The following is a 25,120-nucleotide window of genomic DNA, read 5'->3' on the forward strand; positions in this document are numbered from 1 at the left end:
TTAGTAAAATATTTGATTGCTTTCACCTGTTTTTCCTTTTCTGACTTTGCCAGAATCGACTCCCATCCTTCCAAGTTTCTTCTCAGGTCCATTAGTTTCGAGCACTTCAAGCATTGGCAACATTCTTTTCCTTCTTTAACATCTCTTTCATATCATGGATATCCGTTCTTTCATGCTGTTTTCTGCTTGATCAGCTGGTTACAGTACTTCTTCTCAGAATCTGCAACCATATTTAGCTCCTGAGAATGTAAAAATGCAGTTCATTTTCATTAAAAATGAAAACCACATTCAGACACAGTTGCTGTGGCCAGGGCTGAATCACCCTTTTCTTCTGAAACAGAAATAAATTTTTCAAGTTCTTTGATCTTCTCTACCATTTTTCTTGATTTCTTCAGAACAGCTTACCTCTTTTTTGGCCTTCATCTTGCTCTGTTGGTGAGCCATGTGGAGCAAAATTTTACCCTTAAAATAAAACACTGCAGGATAGAAAGGACTAGAAAAGATATAAATTAATAAAAAAAGGATACAAAATGAATGACTTCAGAAGTATGTTTTTCCACATTATTTGAGCTTCAGGAATCATCTCACATTTTGCTGAATGGCAGTGAAGCCATTTCTGAAATAGTGAGAGACAAGGGTTTAGTTTAAAACTTAGTGTACGTATACTGTATGGATTTTATGTGCTGATGCTGTCGTCATCGTTTTTGTATGTCTTATGAAAAAGAGCTACTGTTTTACAGGAACAGCTTATACTTAAACTAGAAAAGCCTTTTGGCAAATGCAGATTCCCTCTAGGATGCCCATACATACCAGTTGCCAGGTGCAGGATTAGGAATGCGTCACAAACACCTGGTAAACATACGAGCATATGAAGATTTCAGATGCAGAAGTCTCTAAGTACATCTGATGTTTCTGGCTACTATGTATAGGTTTCTATGTAAGTACTAGTACATCTGAATGGGTTGAGGCTGGGATTTTGTACCTTTGAAGTAAAAGGACTTGATGAACATATACTATGTGTGGAGAGCATTCACTCAGTATAATTATCTAATTTTTGACCAAGATGGCCTTTAGTGGCTTTTGCATTGGAACTCTTTGTATATTGAAATAACAACAAACTATGCTGCTTGATGGAAGTGCATTGGTAAACTTATCAGTATATATGTGTTATATTCAGAGAATTTAAGGACTATAACTTATATGTAAATAATTAAAACCTGATTTATATAGCACTTTAAAATTTTTGTTTACAAAAAGGATTACATAGGACAGTGTAAAAAATGTACTCACCTTCAGGCCATCCAAGATGCACATTAGTTTATTCACGGGAACAGATTTGGAGAAATTTAGCATGACATAATTTGCTCACCAAAGGATCATCTGCAGTGAATGGGTGCCGTCGTAAAGAGAGTCCAATCAGTTGATAAAAACATCTCAATAATTCAAAAGTAATCCATGATTCCACACCACTCCAGTCCATTTATTAATCCATCATTAAGACATTCATCATTAGGAGCCATTAAGTCCTCTATCCTATCCTAATTGGACTCTTATTATGACGGCACCCATTCACTGCAGAGGATTCATTGGTGAGCAAGTGATGTAATGCTAAATTTATCCAGATCTGTTCCAATAATCTACATCTTGACCTGAAGTTGAGTAACTTTTAAGCACATTTTAATTTTTGGGTGAACTTCTCTTTTAATAAAAGGAATGAAATAGAAAACAGATATAAATGACCTGATTGTTTAAACTCATTTGGCACAGTGCAGTGCACAGAGTGGTCATATATAGCTGTTCCTGTTGGGTCCAAAGGAAATATCAACTTATCAACAAAAGAGTATGTTTTGTGAGGAAGTTCAGGCATTTTGTTATATTTATAGGTGTCTAGTACCCTATAGAAAGCTGAGATGGTCTGGAAGAGTTCCTTTCTTTCTTTCATTCTTTTTTTTGCGCCTAGTGGAGCTTCCTCTGCTTTGAAGAGCTGAGCCAAGAAAGCCATGGAGGGCTGCAACAGGCCCACCACTGTTTCGTTCAGTGGATCTTTGTTTTTGCATAGCCATCCTGCTTGTTGTATACCACCTGGGATGTGCTGATATAATCAAAATGGGACATTCTTTGGCTGAGAATCTATAGCAACAACATGGAAATCTTTCTTTCTCAAATGCAGACTTATAGTTCCAGCATAATGCATCAGCTCAAAATGGGCCTCTGGATCTTTCTACCATGCTTTTGGGTTTAGGAAGTTGCTACATCATCAGAGTACATCATCAAAGTTAAGATGAGTGTCATACAGAGCTGCTTTGAAGGTGATAAAATAGTGCATTAATAGTCAGTCGACTTTCAGATGTCTTCATCAACCAGCTTAGTAGTGAATAAAAGGACAAGGTGATTCAGAAGAGTTGAGTATGCTGCTCTAATGCAAGTTTTGTACATTGTTTCCTTTGTGGTAGGAGAAGATGAAAAAGGTTGTTGTTCCTGGTGGTTTTAGCATTGCCATGGCCTTTAGGACAGGGGAAAATAGAGTAAATGATTCAGTGTAAACCCTTGGCGTATAGAACAGGGCATGATGTTCCACAGAGATGTTCCATTTGCTTGCCTTGAAATCTGAAGCTGGCTTTTTTTCCAGTGGCTCCCACATTGACAAAATACTGGATGACCCTTTTGGTGTTGCTCAGTCTTGCTGGCACCAGTTCCTCCATAGGAATATGTGATATTTTAAAGCTCATCGCTGTTCTCAACACAGAGCAGAGGTATTATTTATAACACACAACGGATAAATGTTTTAGAACTGGTTTCATAATTGGTGTATATTATTAATTAACATGAATCTAACTTGAATTAATTTGTGAAAATCACTTTCTGCAATCACAGTTGGATGAAAGAAATAGAGCATGACCTACATCTAGAAATCTTATGTGGGTGATTACAAAAATATTATATCATCCTTAAAATGTGCTAAATTGACTTACTTATACTTTATGCATAATATTTTATTTATTTTTCTTACCTCATTTGCAAACTGTGATTGCTTGTTTTCAGTATAAATAGAACAAAATTAAGTGATGTTAATTAAAAAACAAAACAACAACAACAACAACAACAAAAACTTATATTAGGTCAATGATTAAATACTGCTAAAATATTGTGTGGTTTTTAAATAAATTAGAAACATTTGTTAGATCTGCATTCGTGACATTGTTATCAGTAATTAAATCCTGCTATATCCAGAAATCTAATTTTCCCTTGATTAAAAACAAAAAACAGATGAGTTGCCCAAAAATTAGTTAATTAATATATATGTCCCCATGAGGATATTAAAACCTGACATTTTTGACATTGTGGGGACCCCACGATGGAAAAAAAATATAAAAAATAGTAAATGATGTTTATCTGAAAGTGTAACAATGCAGACAGGTTTTCTGTGGTTTAGGGTTAGGGGATAGAAAATATTGTTTGGTCAGTATAAAAGTAATAGAAGTCTATGGAAAGTCCCCACAATTCACAGAAACAGCAGCTAATAAACAAGTGAAAAACATTTGTCTACTGATTGTAATGTGGCTATGTTGTGTTATTATCTCACACACAGTGTGAGCGGTGGTGCAGTATTCCACTTCAAGCATGTGTGGACACATTAGGGGATCATTAAGACTGCTAACTCAAAGCTGTGAACACACATATGCTGCTCCCTGGATACTCAGAGGATATTCCTGACAACTGCATACATTAATTAGCTATCAAAACTATAGGCGGTATATTCTCAGATGGCTAAATTTACCTTCTTAATATTGAGATAAATAAAAAAATCACCAATAATGATAAAATGTAGCTGTAAAGGCAAAAAGGAGTAACAATCTACAAATCTTCATCTAACAATGGTGCATTTTAACAAGGCTATATAGCTTTTAGCCAGTCATACATATTCCATTTACATTATTTAAAAATAAATAAAAATATTAACACCAAAACTATTTGATTATAGAAGTATAAAAGTATATCACTCAACAGACAGAAAATACTGTTTATTTAATGTTTTCTGCTATTTACTATCAATTTATAGATCGCAAGCAAGAGAACAGGAAAAAAACCAGCCAGTTTGCTTTTATAATGTTCCACCCCATCACATTTTCCCTTGACTCATGTTTATGCATATTCATACCTCAAGACATGGATTTTTATCCGCATATTTTAATAGCACCTAAAGGCATTCTTTGTCTCTTTTATAGAATGTTTAAAATTGAACTTTAATACTTGATATTTTGTTTTAATTTCAGAAAATGACTCACTACTAATGTATTTTTTTTAAATTATTGAAATCTAATTCAATTCATAAATTAAATTCATACATTCACACACACACACACACACACACACACACACACACACACACACACACACACACACACACAGTTTCTTTCAATTACTTTCCTACTTTATCAATTCAGTTAACAGATTTTTCAGAGACTCGTTTCAGTTGGCAAACAATCAAATCCTGCACTTATCATCAACATATTATGACCAAGAGGTGGCAGAAGGGAGCTACATCATCTCAATTGATTGAGTAAATTATGTGAATAAGGTGTCCATACATAATCTGTTTGCATTCTTTCATATTTGGAGTAGTTTACATCATATGAATCACATTCTAAAACATTCTCACATATATCATTTGTTGTGAATGTAGTTAGACATCCTCAATGACTTTCTGAACTCAGCTCATGTCTGGCATTTAGTTAAGCTCTGTGTTAAAAAATCACTTTCTAAAATCCAGACCACAAAAATACTAAAGCTCGTAATTTAACTAAAATATATATTTTTTTTTTTACTTCATAGCATTATTATCGAAAACCCAATTGATGCAATATATTATTAACCCTTTTTTTCAATATATTAGTTTTAATTTGCCAGCATTAAAATTAGCAATATGTCATGATTAATATATGTGCATGTCATCTGTGGTCTTAAGACCATAGCCATAATTACATGATGTCCTCGATAACAATCATCACCATTTATTCAACATTTTCATTTTTGGGTTGTACATCATTAAACCACATTGCACCCCACACAATGAACTGATTTAATTAAATGCATTAATATGTATTTGTTTCATTTTTAATGAGTCTTCAGATCAAATACATTTCATTATAATGCCAAAAGCACAATGCCTCTCTGCTCATTAAAGTGGCGAGGGACTGAAAAAGGCCAGTGTGTGGCCTGCCTCCCTCATTAGCCTGCTGTTTATGTGGATTGGCTTTTCTTCTGCACAACACTATTAAATGGCTCTATTGTTTCCAGTTGCTAAACTCCTCAAATCCAATCCCTTCCCCTATTGCTCAGACTAACCTTGTTTGCTTTCTACCACACAACAATTATCGAGCCACAATTAATGCAATCGGAATAATGCAAATTTAATGTAAATCATCTACATTAATCATCTGGTAATTTATTACAACCCAAAACAACAACCTCGACCAAACGTAAAATGTTACAAGAAGCTGCAAAATGACAACACAACATGACTTATATTTTTAGACATCACTATAATTCACATTACATCAGTTTAAATTTATGCATAATGTCCTTAATTTTATATTCTATTCACTTTGAAATTTCTATTCAATTTCAATCTGTCTGTCTTTTAGAAAATATTAATTAAAATGATTTACAATTAAACTGTTAATTACTCTAGATGCCAGATCAGCCAACATAGTACAATATTTCATAAATTAATTTAGCTTTGGACAACATCTCAACTCCGTCTACATAACATACCACAAATGTGACCCTGGAGCACAAAACAGGTAGGCTATATTTGTAGCACAACTATACATTGTATGGGTCAAAATTATCAATATATCTTCTATGCCAAAAATCATTAGGATATTAAGTAAAGATCATGTTCCATGAAGATATTTAGTAAATTCCTATATATAAATATTACAAAACTTAATTTTTGATTAGTAATATGCACTGCTAAGAAAATCATTTGGACATCATTTGGACAACAAAAGGAAAAAACATTTTTTTTTTTTTGCACCCTCAGATTCTTGATTACAAATAGTTGTATCCCGGCCCAATATTGTCATATCCTAACAAACCATACATCAATAGAAAGCTTATTTGTTGAGCTTTTAGAAGATGTATAAATCTCAACGTCCAAAAACTGACCCTTATGACTGGTTTCGTGCTCCAGGGTCACAAAGGCTGGCAGCAGCAGGCGGAAGAGCGAGCGCGCACACGCCCAGCCGCGAGGACGTGCACGTACAGCTGTACTAACGTGATGTCAGAACGCCGTTGAGCTCAAAAAATGTTAGCCTGTGTTAAGTCTGAAAGATACAGGGGATTTGCCCGACGGAAATAATACCGTTTTACCGCCTAGAAACACATGTACAGCCCACATATTTGCGTAGCGCGTCTTTATACGGTTTTCTATCCGCTTGCAGCGAGCGTCTTGGGTTTATGCTGAGAGAAAGTTGGTTGGTTATTTTGTGGGAGTGATGTCGAATCCTGGGACTCGAAGGAACGGGTCAAGCATCAAAATCCGACTGACAGGTAAAACATATGAGCTTCTCTGTCGTTTTAATTGTATCGTTGCGGGGTTAATTATCATTTTATACTTCAAGTTCCGCTGTCGTCGCTGTGTTTTGTCGCGTATGTGTGTGTGGAAGGCTAAGCGACTCCTGCTAGCTTCTGCTGGGGTGAGCTGCAGCAGCCTGGCTTCTAATGCTAAACGAATGCTAACGCGACAAGCGGTCTTTCATTTCATCACCATCTCTATAAACAGCACAATAGTCCGCGGACTTGCTATATTTTCACTTATGTGAACGTTATCAGCCGAAAGCAGCTCCCCCTGCACGGTTTGTTAGGTTGTTAGGTTGTTAGGTAGTCATAAATCAGCTGAGTATTAACCGGATGAAGAAGAGGCAGCTGTTTTCTCGGTTCTCCTCATCTGGATGGCCGTGTCTCCGTTATATATTAAGATATTAAGACTGCCATGTGTGGCAGGCTTTTCATTAATGTTTTGTGTTGTGTCTACTTGTTATATTTGCTCACTTAAGAAAGGGTTACAGTGCTTGGTCTTTATATGCTAATATAGGCTACTCTTTCACAATCCACTGTTGGGGTTTTCATGAGGAGGAAATGTTTCCCTTCTCTTTTGAAATCGCTTCTTGGAAATGAACAGGATATGATTGATGCGTTCTGATCTCATTGATATCATCACAAAGATAGTGACAGTGCCCTGCAGGATTGCTCTCTTTAAACCAAATCTGCTGTTGACATATCAGTGTTTGTGGACAGATTAATAAATGCAAAATTACAAGGTACAAAGCATTTTTCTGTTTCATAGCCTTTTTTTTGGTAACACTTTAAAACAAGGTCCCATTCCATTAAATAATATTAACAGATAGAAGTTGTGATTTTAATAACGAATCAGTAAATGCTGAAATAGTTTTTAACTGAGAATAATAAATGCATTTAAAGTATTTTACTTGGTTGGTTAATGGTAACGTATTGTAGTGTTACTGCTTTTCCTCCCTTTTCGTTAACAGCTGATGTATGCTACTAGAACAAGTGGACTACGTGGGCATTTTGTCATTTTAATGTGAGAAAGTTTGACGTTTAGTTGGATGTAATGGGTCTCCCGTGGCTCCATTTTCGTCTGGCAGAATTATTTTGATGTCAAATTCAACACTGTACTATGCATTGCTTTGATGAATGCAGTGAAGGCACCATATAAAGACATTTTGTTCCCACACAAACAAGGAAGCTCTGAATGAGCCGGTCTTTATTTTACACAGATGTGTTTGTCTCTCACAACATCTCCTCTGTGGCCACTTGAGTTTGTTTGTGGAAGAGATGTCCATGGCAGAGGTGGAGAGCTGTCTGGCCGCAGACAAACCCAGCGCCTCCAGCTGTGCTGCTTTCCCCCCCTGGGCCCATGAAAGGAATTCTAATTGGACAAGGAATGTCTGTCTCATGAAACAATGAGTGTTGAATATCTTCAATGGCTGCTTCACTGTTTAGTCTTGCGGGGCATTTAAGTCCAGAGGATTTGGGTTACCAAAGCTTGCAAGATTTTTATCTGTGTGATAGTCATCAGTAGATGGAGCAGTGCTGCTTTTAGGGGTTTGGAGAGAGGATATTATTTTTCAGTGTTATTCTCAAGCTCTTGTTTGCCGGTATGTTTTGAGTTGTTTCACATAATGGCTTTCCAATTGATATTATTTACTTGGTGTAAATTCGAGAGAACGGCAGTGTTTGGCAACCACTGCATCGAGTCTTATGGACAGCTACCTAAACATATTAGCGGGTTTGGGAATCGTAAGGAGTTTAAGCATTTTGCTTCTGATTCCTCTGTATTCCTCTTTTTATCTCTTGTTGTTTTATTTGTTTCCTGTAAAGCCCTTTGGTCACTGGTAGTTATTTTAAATGTGCTATAGAAATAAAGTTTGTGTTGTATTGTAAGTTTGTATATGATTCAGGCACTTCAACAATTCCTTTGGATATTTCATTTACTCTCCCTCATGTTGTTTAAACCCTTTATTTCTTTTGTGGAACAAAAAAGAAGATATTTTGAGGAAACTCAATGGCCTCCAATGTTGTTTTGGTTCCCAAAGTTTTTAAAATATCATCATTTGTGCATTACTGTAGTCATACAGGTGTGAAACAACATTAATTTCAGATTTCACCAGAACAGATATACATTGATGAATACATTTAATGCTGTATTTAAAAGGATATTTGCACACATTTTTAATGACTTTTCACAGCCTCTTTACTGGCATAGGAACAGTCATTCAAAATAGGCTTTATACTATTTTGGAATGCTAAAAAAAACAATAATGTGGTAACATATTAACAAATATTCATGTATGTTTAACTTCATAACAGCATATGCACCACCAGTCAATAACTAGTCAAGTCAAGTCTCACAAGCGTTTAGTGTAACATAATAACAGTGACTGTTATTGGTTCATGAGGTTCAGTACATTCTGTTCAACACGGTGCACGAGTCAGTCATTTCAGTATCGGCAAAAGAACCGGTTCTTGTACCCAACCCCACGTGTAGCCTAAAAACGTGATCTTTTGACAATAATGATCAAATTGTTTGTAGTCAACTTGCATCAACTTTTTTTGCACACAGATTCCTGGTAGATTTTGCTGTGTTATGGCTTTATGCCATCAGACAAGTGTTGATAATCAACACCTTCACACTATAGTGTCTAGGAGGCTTTGATGGCAGTATGCTTTTTGTGACCTTATCAGCAAGGGGCCGTAGACAATAAGTTATTTTGCTTGAGGATGACAATAGATAGAGCAGACCAAGGCAAGATTGAATGTTTGTTGATATGTTTTTTCTGAATTCCTCCTCACTGAAACAAGTACATTAAGTACATTACTTCAGTAATTTTGGAGAACAGTGTTATGTTTGATGGCCTGGAATATTTTCCCAAATTCATTTGACATGATGTTGAAGTTTTGATGTTTAATTGTGTTTTTTAATTGTGTGTTTGTATCTGTATCTGTTAATAGTGTCCCTTGCAGTGCTTTTCCCTGCTTTGTTGCTGCCTCTTTCAGTCCTTTAGTATGTCCGTTTTACTTTGGGTTTGTGTTTCACACAACAGGAAGTAGGATGTGGCTTCAGCGATCATTTCTTTTCATGATTGAGCGATATTGTGGGGGTTTTGTGCACAGAGTTATACAGTTTATGTTGTGGTGTTTCGTGTTCAGTTGTTGATATGTAGAACCAAATTTAATTAACTATTTCTGCTTTTGACATGAAAATTATTAGACTGCAACAATAAAAACATGCCTATTAAAATGTGTTTTCACCTACAAGATTTTGAACTTTCTGAATATTTCTAAATCGCTCACCTCCAACTTAATTTTAGAACCTGCAGTTAGATTATTGAGAAGAATGACACTTGTGACCTGATTATACCCTTCGGTAATTTCATTAGAGGGGAAGAATTCTGTAAATATTTGTCATCATTGGAGCATGCACCTCCTGGGGTTTTTTTTAAAGCTTGCTCAGAAGTTATTGCCCTCATCATGGTTACAGAGTAATCAGGGAGAAATGCAAGTTTTTTTTATTTTCTCATTGTTGTTTCCTCATTACTTGGAAAGGTCTGTGCTGATAATGCCCTGAGAAAGCACTTGACTCGCATGTTTTACACTGTGTTTCACCCTGAAGGTATTTTTTAGTGGATTAGTTGGGCTGTTTGGTTTTTATTGTTGTGTTAATGAATAAGGCAGTCTGGATGCAACTGTATAAGAATGCAAAACATTACCAAGTCCTTCATTTGTATTCTACTTCTATTATAAGTTCTTTTTCTCACTGTTGCCGTTACGTTTAAACATGCTCACACACATGGGGATAATAAACTTTAAGGCCATGAGCATTCAGGCTTCAAAACGTTTGCTTGTTACTGTGAAACAGCTGTGTTTAACTTGTGGTGTTATTGAGACTCTGTTGTATACCTCCAAAAACTGTAAAGCTACTAGGTGATTTGGCAAAGCTGTTTCTTAAAGCCTCTATAGACTAAATGATGTGTTGATGCTTTCACAATTAGCGTTTCTTTAACTAGATTCCAGGTGTCCTATTCAGTCCAATCAAAATACATAGTGTCGAATAATTACTCATTATCAAATGCTAGGTCTTTGTAAGTCCTGTTTTAAACAGATTATACAGTGCATTTAATTTGATCAGGACGAAGGTTTATATCTTGCTCAGGAATTGTCGTTGTGCTTGATGTTTGCATGATGTTGCATTTTCTGATATTATTAGTTGTATAGCACTATCCCAGGATGTCTGTTTGCATTGTTATGTTTTGGTAGCATATTTGCTTTGTTCTCAAAATATTAGTGGTCTAACAGTTCAGAATTCCAGTGACTTGTTTTGCATACTAGTTTGATGCTCATTGTTTTTGTATTCTGACTTGGCACTTCACAAGTAGCATTGCGGCAATAAGGAAATTGAAGGCGTCCTCAAATACTTGTTTACACTCTTCACCATTTTGTTTAGGCTGCATACATAATGCTAATCTGTTAATAATTAAACATTTGTGAGAAGAATGCGTATTTTCAGAAATGCTGTTATGCACTGCAGTACAAATGTACATTTAACAGTGGGTGCCAAAGAGTGCGCATTACTGAAACCCAATGTTTGCGGCAGATCTGATTTTTTTTTGTGTGTGTGTATTGGGCTGCTTTTATGTGGTTCTAAATCTGATAGCTATCTGAACATATAAATTCATGAGATTAGCAAATGCAACCATGTTTGCCTGTTATATTGGCATGATGTGCAGACTTCAGAGTAGACGCTATAAATGATTTATTGAACATAACATGTCCCATTGCAAACTCAACCTCTCCATAATCGTTTGCCCAGTAGCGTATTTTTTTGTAATGTGCAGCAGCCTAGTTGAAGCCTGGATTATGCTCTGTGTACTAGGCTGTTGCATGGCATGGCCAGCTATTGTGGCAGGCATCAGGTGCAAGAAGCTGCATGAAAAGAGGCTTACTGCCTGCCTGCGTTATGTGAGCCTGTGCTAGAAGCAGAGGGCTGGACACTAGGGAATCCTGCTTATTCATTAAGGAGCACAAGCAGCGCTCTGCTGTTATCATTTCTGTGTCACGTGCTGCCAGCTTGTCTGTTTCCTCTCTTTCCTCTCCCCTGTTCCTTATCTTTTTTTCCTTCTTGTCCTCTTGCATGTGATCATTTCATGTTCATGGTTGTGTAGGTATGTGAAGCATGTGGCCTCAGACATTCCTGTGCCTGATATTGATGTGAAGTCCAGCTGTGGGTTTGTAGGGGATACTGTTTGTTCGGACCGTCTGCAGCACTGTAAACTGACACTATTGATCAGAGCCAGGCCGTCACCCATCCTGTGTAAATAAATGCCTCGATGGAAAGCTCTGGGAATGAAAGCAACAGATAGTTGTTATACAGAGGAAATGTGATTGAGTTTGTGTTTTTGCTTGCTTTTAAAGCTTTGATGCTAATATTCCTCACCTGTGAGAGATACCTGGTGCTAAAGATGTTTTTTGTGTGATTTATTGTGTTTATGTGATTGATTTTTATGTTTTTTTGACAATATTTCTAGTTCTTGTATAATTGCATATTTTATATTTTTTTATTTTTTAGCATTATTACAGTTTTTAAAAAACCATGTAGCAGCCATATTAAGTAGAATAGATTAACAGCATTACATAGAAATGTTTTGACATTTTAAATGTCTTTACTGTGAATTTTAATCAATTTAATGTATTTGTGCTGAATAAAATTATTATTTTCCTTTCTAATTTCCTTTAGAATAATCTTACTGACCCCCTAATTTTCACTGGTAGTGTAACTTCTACAATATATGTCTATTTAGTGGATTTTATATGTATTTTACCACTGTAATATTTAGTCCTTTTTTTACATTTAACATTTCCGTCACACGCTTGAGGCATTCGGCCAATCACAACGCACTGGATATCTGGCCAATCAGAGCACACCTCGCTTTACAGAACGATGAGCTTTGTAAAAAAAAAAATGATGCGTTTCAGAAAGGCAGGGCATAGAGGAGAAACAATAATGTACAATATGTGGAAAATAATGTGTTTTTTTCAACCTTAAACCGCATAAACACATTTCATTACACCAAATACACTAAATTGAATACCTTTATAGTTCTGTGTGTATATGATATGATGCTATAATGTGTTTTTTCAAAATTGAATAGCTTTATCACAATTTTCTCCTGAACCCCGAAAAGACTACTTAAATTACACTTTCAGTTTTGATTACAGATAATGTTACATCATCGAATCTGTAAAGGGTCTACTTTTTTTTGTATCAAAAACTTATAAAATTAACAAACAAGGAGTGCTGTCTGCAGCCTTTGTCTCGCTGATCTTCCATACACAATGCGTCATTAAAACTGCACTCTGAATACTCGAAGAGAAATGAGAGCCATCAGCCTGACATGAACACAAGTGCTGCTGAAAACAAATATTCTTTACGCGACAGATTATCTTCTAACGCACGCCCGGCGCGCCGAGCGCGCTTTTGAGATTCACAATGTTTCACTGAAGCGCGCGGTTTCAGAAACGCAGCGAGACTGTTCTTCAAGTTTTTATTATTTTACTGTTTGCTTTCGCGATGAGCAGGGATGCTTTTCAACCCCAAAAGATGTGATGTGGCTGAGGATTTGAGATTTGGATTTCCTCAGAAAAAAGAATGAAGCACTTTATTCAGCAGAGTTCATAAACATGAGTAGTCTCTTTTTATTTTTTATAATACTTGTACTAGTTTTCACATAACGTGTAAACAATATGTTAGACTTTTTCCAAGACTTTTTCCAAACTATAATTCCCTGACTAAATGTATAATCAGTGAAATATTATGAAGTTTTAACAATATACACTACTATACCATTCAACCTTGATGTAAATTATAAATGTAACAATACTGGTAACTGTAAACAAATGTAACAATCATTGCTGTTCTTTCAATTTATCCATAAATATTCTCAGCTCTTTTCAACATTAATATTATTATTATTAATTATTATTATTATTATTGTTATTAATAACAATATTTTTTTTTTTTTTTTGTAGAAAATAAGATTGTTAAAAGGCTTTCTGAATGTGACTAATGATCAAAAAATTCAGTTTGAAAGTCAGCTTTGATTGTTGACTGTTGACTGTTTAACTGCACTCACAAATGAATATTAAATTATGTTGTGGGATAATTAAATATATTCTAAATAAACTACAAACATAAAATTATATAGATTTATTTTGTCCTCACATTCTTTCTTGTAACTCATCCCTCTCAGTGACACAGCTGACTGAATGGCTCATTATGCAGCTCATTATGCAGGCCTTTGTCTTCTCAGGTGTGAATTCATGATAGTTGACGCCTACTCGCATATGACTTTTACCAACAAAAAGTGTCTTAGAAAATTTAAATCAATATATTGTTTTCTGTAAGTGAGTAAACAAGATGATTTTCACATCATTTAGAAAAAAAAAATTCTAGGCTACAAGCTCCAGTACTCAAAATTCCTGGGAACCAATTTTCTGTATGTGTTTTATTGCCTTTTTCAAGTGATTTAACATTTTTAGTTTTTTCACTAACCACGCATAACATTTTTTTTTTCACAAAAACACAATCATGTACATACATGCTGCTCACATATTATTATAGCCTAGTTTGTGCTGATTACAGTGAGATTAGACTTTAGCCATTTAGATATTTATAAGAAACTGAAAAAAGCACAAATGTCAGGGCATGACAAAACTTCTCCAGGCCCCCAAAAATACCCTTAGACTCCAGAGGGTTAAACTGTAAAATGCTCATGAAGTGACTCAGAACAGTTTTGGAGATGTTGTTCCTGTATATATGTCCTCATTTAGTGAGACGACAGACGCTGAAATCACCACGAGCGTCACACGTGTTTCAGAATGTGTGTAGTACAGTGTTGCCAAGTCCGCGGTTTTCCCATGGAATTGGGCTACATTGTCACTGTTGGCACGGGTTGTTTTCTATGTCCACGGGTTAAAGCGACCCTGATAACGTGATATTTAGCCCCTGGAGTGTGAATTTTACCAGGGGAACCCCACCCGGAATGCGATTTTTAACGGGGAGCCCCCTCGAAATGCAACTGGGCTAGTGTTGGGTAGCAATTGGGCAGGTTTTGTTGTGAAAACCTGGCAATCCTGGTGTAGTAAGCGAAACCGTCTCTGTGCCATTTGTTCACACTCACACACACACAAAAAAAAAAACACACACACACACAAAAGATAGTGTTGGGTAGCGCAGAACATGATGGTTTTTTAGGTTTTATTTTTGCAGATTATTTTTTATTTATAATTTTGAATTAAGTGTAATGACCTACTTTTGATTAATTAATTCAAAATTTGTCATTCCTTGACATTCCATGTTATTCAGTAAATTTCATTTTTATGACTGGATTCCATGATTCCGTCCATGTTTTCCGCATTGCAGAAAACATTGGGCCCTACTATAGCATTTGTTTTGTTTTGTGTTAAACTTTAGCCTTATTTTGAATCACTTTTGAACTCAAGGTTTTTCTTTGTAATTTAATTAATTTCATCTGATGTAATTATGATGTTCATGCACTTGAAGTCACACCATTTAACCTTGTGTGTTATGATAGACTCATCCCTTATATAAGACACTACGCCTTGATCTGGAGAGTCATAGGTGAGAACACAAGACTTTGTACTGTGGTCACTCAGTGTCAATGGCAACCAAATAGTTTTTTTATTTTTATTTAATTTGTTATTGCTGGGTTTATTGTTAACTGAAGCAGTGACAGTATTTCAGAACGTAGGACATTAAGTTTATATGTTTACAGTAAAGAAGTACAAAAGAACTCTAATTCTAATAAAGCTGTTCTCTTGAATTTGTTTATTCATCAATATGAATATGTCCTTTGTGTTCATGTGTGTGAGACTGCATTGTGGTCAGCTGCAGACATTGCCGTAAGTCTGTGGGGCCTCCAGACAGGATGAAGAGCTCATATGGTGATTTTAGCCTCCCTCAGCAGCCTGGCCGCCTCCCACGTGCCTCGTCTGGATTTAGGTTACTGCACAGCACCCAGGGGTCACACAGCCACCTCCCCCAGGTCACTACCGGACACACATACTGCTCCAGGACGCATTCTTTCAGCTGTTGTAAATAAGAACCGCTAAACGCAGGGATTTTTTTTCATCCCGTCAGACTTTAAGACGGTACTTTTCAGGATAATGTTTCACGTTTCTCTGCAATCCTCTCAGCTCTTGTCTCTGTGCAGGGCAGATGCTCATCGGTGTCGCTATAAGCATCGCTCATATCTCTACAGGGATGACAATTGACTGTAGGCCATTCTCTAAACTGACCGACATAAATAGCCTGTTTCTTGCAAGCTTGTTTTCCTGCCTGTCCTCTCTGTGTGAATTGAGTGCCCCCTGGAACCATTTAGCTTTCTCAAAGTGCAGACCAGACCCATTTTTAAGTTTGTTTGATAGCACAATAATCGTCATTGCATGTTGTATCTGAGTACTTCTGATGGTGTCAGACAAGCTGTCAAGAGCGCAGACAGGCAGACATCTGTCGGCATTGCCGCCATAAGGTTGCAGTCTCTCTGGTGTCGGCTCAGAGCTGTGATTAATGCGCCACACATCAGATTCAGGATGTCCTCCTCCTCCAGTCACTGCCGACTGAATGCATTCCTCTCATTCCTATGTATTGTGCTTTTAACCACTCATTCCCCCAAGGTATGGCTCAGGTTTCCCTTTCTTTTCATGCCTGGTGACTCAGTGACGGGGATGTCTGCCCACCTGTCCCCATCATCGTGCTTCCTCCTAGGGGAGCTTGGCGGATCTACCGTGGAAGTCGGAGTGGCTGACCTACTGTATATTTGCCTGAGGAAATGTCTTGTCTGTTCATGCACATGACGAGGTTTAGCATTCCAGTTTACCCTTTTGGCTGACAACTCGTTTGTTCGAGCTTGGATGGGGATATATTTTTAAAGGCCCCTGGCGTTCCGATCGAGCTTACAGAATGGCTTCCCACAGTTTAATCTTCAGCGCAGAGCGAGGATTTTGCCGTGGAAAGTGGGAGAAAAAGAAACAAAGAGCCAGGAAGGAGGGTGGAGGATAACTCTTGAAAAGCTCATGGATATTTCATTCACACTGGGGGCCCGACGTCTTGTGTTTCAGCTTTGCGTATTGTGGTGCTTTACATGAGTGTGTGCAATATGGCCTTACTCCTATCCCTCCAGCACTCACGCCGCTGTAACTCAAACCTAGGCTGTGAATGGGAGGAGTGCTGTGTGTCATCTCTGAATCTGGCAGGAAATGAGTCTAGTAGACCACATTCTTCAACCCCTAATCAGTCTAGTTCATCACTCAATTAGAGTGATGGCTTGTGTATGCAAAGTCTGAATTGACTGTACGAGGGCTGAGAAATTAAACATAATAAAATCATAATTGCAACATGGCTTAGATCGATAAACAAATCGCAAGGTGTGCATATTATTTATTTAAATACATCCACTGTGCATTGCAAAGTGAAGCCTGGCACTGTCTTTGTTTACAGACATGCAGCTCATCATAACAATAGCCATGAAGTGGCTCAGTTCACTTTGAATGCTGTTTTTTTTTATTTTATTTTTTTTATTATTAAATATGCATTTGGGGATTAAATGTAATTTTTAATGAGAAGCATTTATACTACCAAAAAAGTTTAGAAACCCAACAAAGTTGTAACCTGTTTCCAACCAAATCCCCAATTTGCCACCCCAAATTAAGGTGAAATTTGGTTTTCCACCAAAATGAAAGTTAGATGTTTTAATTAGAGCCCGAACGATATGGGTTTTTTGGGGTAGATACCGATATAAGGGAATAAAAAAAGGCAGATATTAGGGCCCTATGATTTCCGTGATGCAAAAAATTCGGACAGAATCGTGCAATCCAGTCATAAAAACGGAATTCGCAGTTTAACGCGGAATGTCACAGAATTTGTCAAATTGTGAATGAATTAATCAAAAGTAGGTCATTACACTTAAATCAAATCATGATATGGACTAGTATATGTAAATATTAAGACGCAAAAGTCGATTTAAATATGAATAATGCATGTTCTGCATGTTTCTGTTAATGTATGGTGCAGAAACGCGGTTTCATATTTTACTACACACACACACTGAAGCATGCGTGACGCTCGCAGAGTTTTCAGCGGCTGCCGTCTCACTAAATGAGGACATAAACACATGAAGAACAAATCCAGAACTGCTGTGAGAGTTACTTCATGAGCATTTGTCCGATAGCATCATATCTCATACACAGAACTGTAAAGGTATTCACAGTAACCCGTCAAAATAAAAGTCTGTTTGATTTGAAGACGTGCCTATTCATATTTTTAAGTAGAATGTCCATAGCCTACTACTACTACTAAAATAAAACAAACATTATTTTTAAGGAATAATCACACAACATTTCTTCCATGTTTTAATTTTAGTAGTAAATCCCCTTTGTTTGACAAAAAATTAAGTTTGGTTAATTTTCAATAATTAAAATATAAATGAAATGAATGTTTTATGCCTTCATTTGATAACCAGAAAAATGTAAATACACAACATAGAATTTCTGAGGGAAAAAAAAATCATAAGGCTACTTTAAATTTTATAAATTAAGTTGTTTTATACATTCAAATAATTAGACATGCTAAAACACAGAATTTGGTTACAATAAAAAATATGGTGAGAAAAGAATAAAACATTTCATAGGGCCCTAAACATGTCATTTTTGTTAAACTTTTATTAAATTGATGTGAAAATGTAAATGTTAGTTTCATGATTTTAATTAATTAGACATGCGTTTTGATTAATAAACTTTAATTTAATTATTAAAAAGGAGTCGAGAAAAATTAAAACGTAAAAAAAACGAATCCAGAAAAATTAAAACAGAAAAAACGGAATTTGGAAAGAAATAAAATGGAATTTAGGAAAAAATAAAACAGATTTCATAGGGCCCTACGATATCGATATATCGGGCAGTATTTTTTATGTATATTATAGTACAGTACTAGTCAAAAGTTTGGACACTTTCCCATTTGTGTGTCCTAACGTTTGACTGGTACTATATATATACAATACAATTCCATTAAACTTTATTGCGTTGAAGTTTATTTCACTTCGGAACATTCATTCGTGGATTAATACAATATTAATCCCTTCAGCTCGAGGAGCCCTCTCGAACGGCACCCTCCGCGCATTGGTAGCCCCCTGGGCTCGCTAGATCAGTTGGTCGACGGACCGATGCGGGGGTGGTCTCATTCAAAAAAGGAGCCTCTAGACGTACACTTGATTGCGTTCGAGAGGGATCCTCAAACTGAAGGGATCTTCCGAAAGACGTTCGAGAGGGATCCTCAAACTGAAGGGATCTTCCGAAAGATATAAATAATTACACAATTCAAGCATTTTATTTGCATTATATGTTCTGGAAAAAAATAAAAATCATATCGGCAGCATATTCACAGGCTCGTATCAGCTGATAATAAGAAATTAAGGCATGAATATTAGTGTTATTACAACAGTTTAGGGCTGGGCGATAAATCGGTAATGATAATTATCATGGTATAATTTTCCTTGATAAAACGATAACAAGAGTTTGATAAATGTTAGATATAATGTTTATGTGCCAGCAGTGGAATGAAAGAGCACTACTCATTTGAACCACAACACAGGGACCATTTATCCGCTCTGATTTTGATTATTAACATATGTATCTGCACCCAAACTCAAGCTGCTACTACTATCAAATGTGCATTTCTAAGAGACAAAAAAAAAAATATTATTATTAATATTATCAGGCAACACAAATCTGTTTCGTTTCTTGATTTGAAACAATATCACTCGTTAGAACATGCAGAAATTAAGATATTTATTTTGTTGAGAAAAATTACTGGTCTGGTTTCAACAACTTTTACTTCGGAGCAAAAATCTTCTTTAAACTTGAAAGAAATTTGTGATAATTATCAATATTGACTGATATGAAAGAATTGTGATTTTTTTTTTTTGGCCCATATCGCCCAGCCCTACTACAGTTACTACTGTAAAATACAGTTATGATTGGTGTTTCAATAAGCATTCTATTTTTATTTTTTTTTCTGTGAAATTAGTAATAGTAATATTAGTATATTGGTAGTAATTCCATCATTTTATTTATAAAATTAATGATGATTATTATTAATTTAGTAATATTGGTTATTAGGGTTGCGAACCAAAAACCGGTTCTTATTCAGAACCTAAGTTTCGGATCAAAAAGCGTGACCAAGCGATGTGAGCAGCCTTGCGCTGGCATTTCCCGTAAAGGACGTCACAAACCAAATAACAGAAAAGCCGCCCTGCCTCTTTATGGCGCACATTGTTTCTAATGACGCGCACTTCACAGATGCGTTGCGTCTTTAACTGCTGAACACATCGTTTTCCACGACTGTACATGAACTCGCGCCTTTGAAAACTGTGCACGTTGTTTTGTCTGACTGTACATGTACCGGCAGCGCGCAGAACCTGCCGCAACTAAATTACATTATATTTGTCCCATATTGTTATTAATATACATACAGACTTCAACTTGGATCACTAAATAAATAGACTGCTATTGTTATGTAAGTATGAGGGTTAGATTTAGTGTACAGTACAGGTGGAAAAATGTGGAAACCACTCATTGCGTCATACCATCTCCTGACTGCATTATTATTTGTAAAATAGGGGTTTTATGGAGTGTGTGTATACATGGTTATAAGTATAACAGTTTATATTTCATTCATTTAGGGAAATGAGCAGGTGTCTTTGCCCTCAAGGGACTATTTGGCCAACCATCTTATTCCTGCTTGAAAAGCAAAATGTTATTGATAGTGTAAAAAAATCAGCTTTGAAGCATATGCTGATTGATGGATTAGCATTCCTCAACATTACTTACTACCTTTCAGCAACACTACATTCAATGAAGGTAAAAAACATAATTAATTTAAATGGAACCGGAATCAGAACAGGAAAATTTCTAACTATACCCAACCCTACATATGAAGATCTGCATACTGTAATATATATTGAATTTTGACATTGCCAACCTTTAAATTAAGTTGACAGTAAGTAATAAACAGTATTGAGCATTGAGTAGTTGAGTATTGTGCATTTTTCCTTACCACTATTTTTTTTTATAGTTGTTTAATGATTTTAATGTAACCGGAATCGGAACCGTTAGGCAGAACCAGAACAGGAAAATTTCTAATGATTTCGAACCCTATTGATTATAAATCTACTAATTTGTGCAGGCCTACAAACTAGCACAGCAAACCTGAAGCCTTTAAAAACACATTTTACATTGCAATCACGTTTTTTTTCAATGTTCAGCTCTTAAACGCACAAACAACATCCACAATAAGAAATGAAACAATAGCGTATTTTTGTCTCATTACTTCGAAGTCCATAGTATTGTGCTTCAGTAATCTGTCATTTGTTTTATTTACAGGCTAAATAAAAAATAAATGATTTTTTTTGTTTGGAGACTGACCTGAACCTTCATTTATCCAAACCTTTTTCAGAGAATGCTGAAAATTCGTCATCAGACTCGAATGCGTCAGTAGGGAGTGAGCTTCTGCACAGAAACCCATGTTAAATAGACAGAGATAACACTCCCGCTCTTCTCACTGTGCCCCTACTTTGCATCCTCCACCCCTGCCCATTGGATGCTCTGCTCATATTGAAGAAGTGTAGAGCTAAATAACCATTTGCTCATATACTGGTGAGTTACACCATTGCATGTCAGCTTTACAGTACCCCCCCCCACCCCATGCTTTAACCTCATATATCAGCAAACTACTTGCCTTGCAAACAGCTGCAAAACCCGCCAGAGACTCATTCCCATCTACTGAGTAATGTTCCTTTGGTTACACACGTGTTCTTTTGCTAATTAACTATGTGAACGGTTTTGTGGCTTGAGAACCAGCTCTCCGCCGTTACGTCAGGTAAAGCCGTGCTTTTTATAAAAGTCAGGGAATAAGTGGGTGGGATACTAAGAATAGAGCCTCTTCTGTCTCTCTTGCACCAAACCCTCATCAGTCACTACACCAGCTGTCCTAATGCAAGATATTGAAGACACTCTCCGCTGACTAGCAGAGATGATACTGTCTGGTTTTGAGTCGTGATTCTCAACTGGTTTTGCTTGAGGGTTTTAAATTGGCAACTGAGTACCAGATTTGTTTATCATGCACAATTGAATTTCGATGGTTTCATGCTCTTGCTAGGCAATAATTCATTTCATAAACTTGCCGGTCGGCTAAAACCACATTCTTGTTGCAAGTAACTGTTTTTATTGTAGTCTGGCTCAGATTTTCTTTTTCCTTGTGTGGTTTTGTTTATGGTTTTCGAAGACGCATGACACACAGCCTAATTTGTATGCCTAGTTTATTTCTACCATCTTACATATTTTTTGTCAAAATTTTGGAGTTTGATTGGGCACAGTCTCAGTAAAAAAAAGGTTAGGATGCTATAGTGAGTAAGTAAGGAATCTCCCACTTTATAATTGCACAACTTGCAGAAATCAATAAAATTATGCACAATCCTGCACTGAAATTCAGGGCCTATTAATACTTTTTTTTCTGTGCATTTATAGGATTTCATAAATTTTTCCAATATCTGATGAGATAGGTCATTTAAATAAGCTTGCAGTCAGATTGGCTTCTGTGAGGCGTTGAATTGTGTGAAAATCAAGCAAACCACATGCACGAGTGAGACTAATCAACCTGCTGATTCACTCTCTTTTTTACAGGCATGCTGGTTCTATGGCACAGTGTCAGTCACTATCCAATTACGATATTATGATGAGTTGTGATTTATCACAATGTATCAGATAATACCTTCTGCAGATGCAAAACCAAATAAAACTAGAGGAAAATCAGTTGCACTTATGAATATCGTATTGGCTTATAGGAGTTTACAGCCACCAACAAATAGTTCTGATTCCCAGCTTGTAGAGTTAATGTTTTCGAGCTGCTAATCCTCTGTAATGAAATGGTTAAGATGATGGATGATCTCCCACATCTGATAACACCGTACCAGACTGTTTGGCCTCCTATCAAAGGGCTTAATGAAAGTGCACGGGCAATGCTGTTTGTACAGCCCCGGGCAGATCTCCACAGACAGCACTGGGCAAATAACACCCGCCGAACTCGCTGCTTTTTTACGTGTGCGGCGGGGTTGTTTGTCAGTTTGTGCAGCTGGGCGGCAGGAACTCTGAAGTGTTGTGCGTGTTTGTTCTGCACATCACCCACTATGATTAGACAACAGTTAAAGCACCTGGAAAAACCCTCTTTAAAAGCCCTACACCAGTGTGTACTGCTCTTGAACTTCATTTAGAGGAGCTCAGCCAGCATTTGAGAATGACACTCATGTGTTTTCCTTTTAGTAATTGTTGTGTGATCTGTTATACAGCTCCATTTCAAGGTTTTTGGCTCCAAATTTTATCTGGCTTTCTTCTGATTTAAAATCAATGATGTGTTGACTAAACTTATAGATCCATCATGTACAGGAATATCTATCAAACTGAATCAGCGAGAAATTTTGAAAACGATGTATTTTTAAAGCAAGCAGCAGAGATGGTCCTAACTGCAGAACACAAGATCCAGGGGGCGTGGTTGGATACCTACCCATCTCCACCCCTAAATCTACCAAGCTCCACCCCCTAGATGTGGATCCAACCATGCCCCCTGGATCTTGTGTTCTGCAGTGAGCACTACTGAACCAGCTGGTTTCACCGGTTAAAAAGTATATGAAAAATGAACATTTTTGTTCAGCATGGATGCATTACATTTGCTATGTTTACATGCATGCCCAAATTTTGGTTTAGACGTACTAAATTCATTCCAATTGATGAATCTGAATGTAGTTTTTACATGAATGCTAAATAAAGTGATCGGGTTGATGTGTACGTTTATATGTCACAAGCTTCAAATCGGAATAGATTTTTTTTTTTACATGCGCGCACTGCACAAATATAGAGTTTCTCACTGTTTGCACCTAATAACCACTCTCCTACACTGTTTCTTTATTTGTTTTTAACAACAGAATTAATATTTATCCATTTCAGTTTAAATATACATATAAACTGCTATGTCGTGCTGCTTATGTTTATCACACAGTAAAAATGCTTCTCCCCACACCCAAAACAGGTTGCCTGTGGATGAGAATCCAAACAAGGACTGGTGGGACTTTGTCCTGCTCCACTTCAGTTACTGACTGAAAGGAGAGTTTAATAATGACAGGACACACATTCATACAACACTTTATTAAAAAGAAAGTAGGCTTTGCACATTCTATTGAAAAATAGTAATAGGCACAATGTCTTCAAATCAAACCGGACTTTTATTTTGACGGGTTGCCGTGAATACCTTTACAGTTCTGTATATGTGATATGACACTAGTTTTACTCAAATCAAACAGTCAGATGTGAAGTGACTCTCAGAGCACTTCTGGAGATATTGATGATGTTTTATAAAAAATCTCACCGAGCCCAAATTTTGAACAGTCGTGTAAATAGGAAACTCGTTGATTTTGACTGTCTAATTTTTTTGCTAGAAAAGCTGGCAAAACTCCATTGGTTACATTTTGACATTTTTGCACTCAGTAATTAACAGAACAAAATATCCATCTGCTGTTCTGAGCCAATAAAATCCTCTCATGTGAACTAATTGGTTTAAATGGAGGGGATGTTACAGCCCTGACTGCCTGTGATGAAAGTTGTGTCTGACAGCAAAGTTTCTGCTTCCAATCCTCCTTTGTTTCCATGGATACAGATGTGGAAGGCTCCTAAAGGGAAGCTAGGGTGGTAAAGCTTTGAAATATCTGCCGTATGTATATTTGATTACTCTGTGACTGCTGCAGCTATGCCTCTGTTGCTCCTGAGGGATCTACCTCTGTTCCGTCATACCTGCGGACTTTGATCTGAGCCTCTTATGCATCGCGGCACCTCCACTTGGGTTATTGGTTGCCACAGTAACCAGTTATTGGGAGATGATGGACAGCCTGGAGGCTAAAAGACATGATAGACTACGGATCCACCCACCCCCGCTCTCGTCTCTCTCCGTGTGGATGCTGAGATGAATTTCACAGCTAATGAGGCAGTGCCCTCCCCAAGTCATGGAGCTGTGTGTGGGTGCTAACAGAGGTATGCCATTTGGCTCTTCTGTCCACAGCCATGAATTTCCAGCTCTCTGACCTTTTGAAGATCCTGTCCTCTTGGCTCATTATTAAGGCATAAACTATACCGTACATTAGGGCAGTATAAAACCTCAGCATAGACCAATTAGTGGCTGAGCTTGCATAATTCCTGTTTTATAGAAACTGGCTGCCTTTTCTCAACTTCATCCGGTTTATTCTTCATTGTATTGTCAGGTGGATTTTAATAAATAAATTGCCTTCTGCAGGGACACTGAGAATACATAAAAGAAAAAAAGTGTACAAGTGCTTTTTGCTGTCTTTGCCACTTTTGTCTAGGATCCTGATTTTTAAAGAAACACTAGCATGTTTTTCTTTGATGTGCACGCTAGGATCGA

The 25,120-nt window shown here is 36.8% G+C and overlaps 1 protein-coding gene across 1 annotated transcript in view; it reads left to right on the forward strand.

Annotated features, from left to right (window-relative positions):
• The first annotated feature begins 6,223 nt into the window (after positions 1-6,223).
• The window catches only part of LOC109050732 (E3 ubiquitin-protein ligase SMURF1), a 42,111-nt gene continuing 23,214 nt past the window's right edge, over positions 6,224-25,120 (forward strand). Inside the window, 1 exon segment of the mRNA XM_019068316.2 lies at positions 6,224-6,555. Coding sequence (XP_018923861.2) covers positions 6,501-6,555 — 55 coding nt within the window. The 5' untranslated portion in view covers positions 6,224-6,500.

Source organism: Cyprinus carpio, chromosome B3, assembly GCF_018340385.1.
Source record: "Cyprinus carpio isolate SPL01 chromosome B3, ASM1834038v1, whole genome shotgun sequence".
Lineage (NCBI taxonomy): Eukaryota > Metazoa > Chordata > Actinopteri > Cypriniformes > Cyprinidae > Cyprinus > Cyprinus carpio.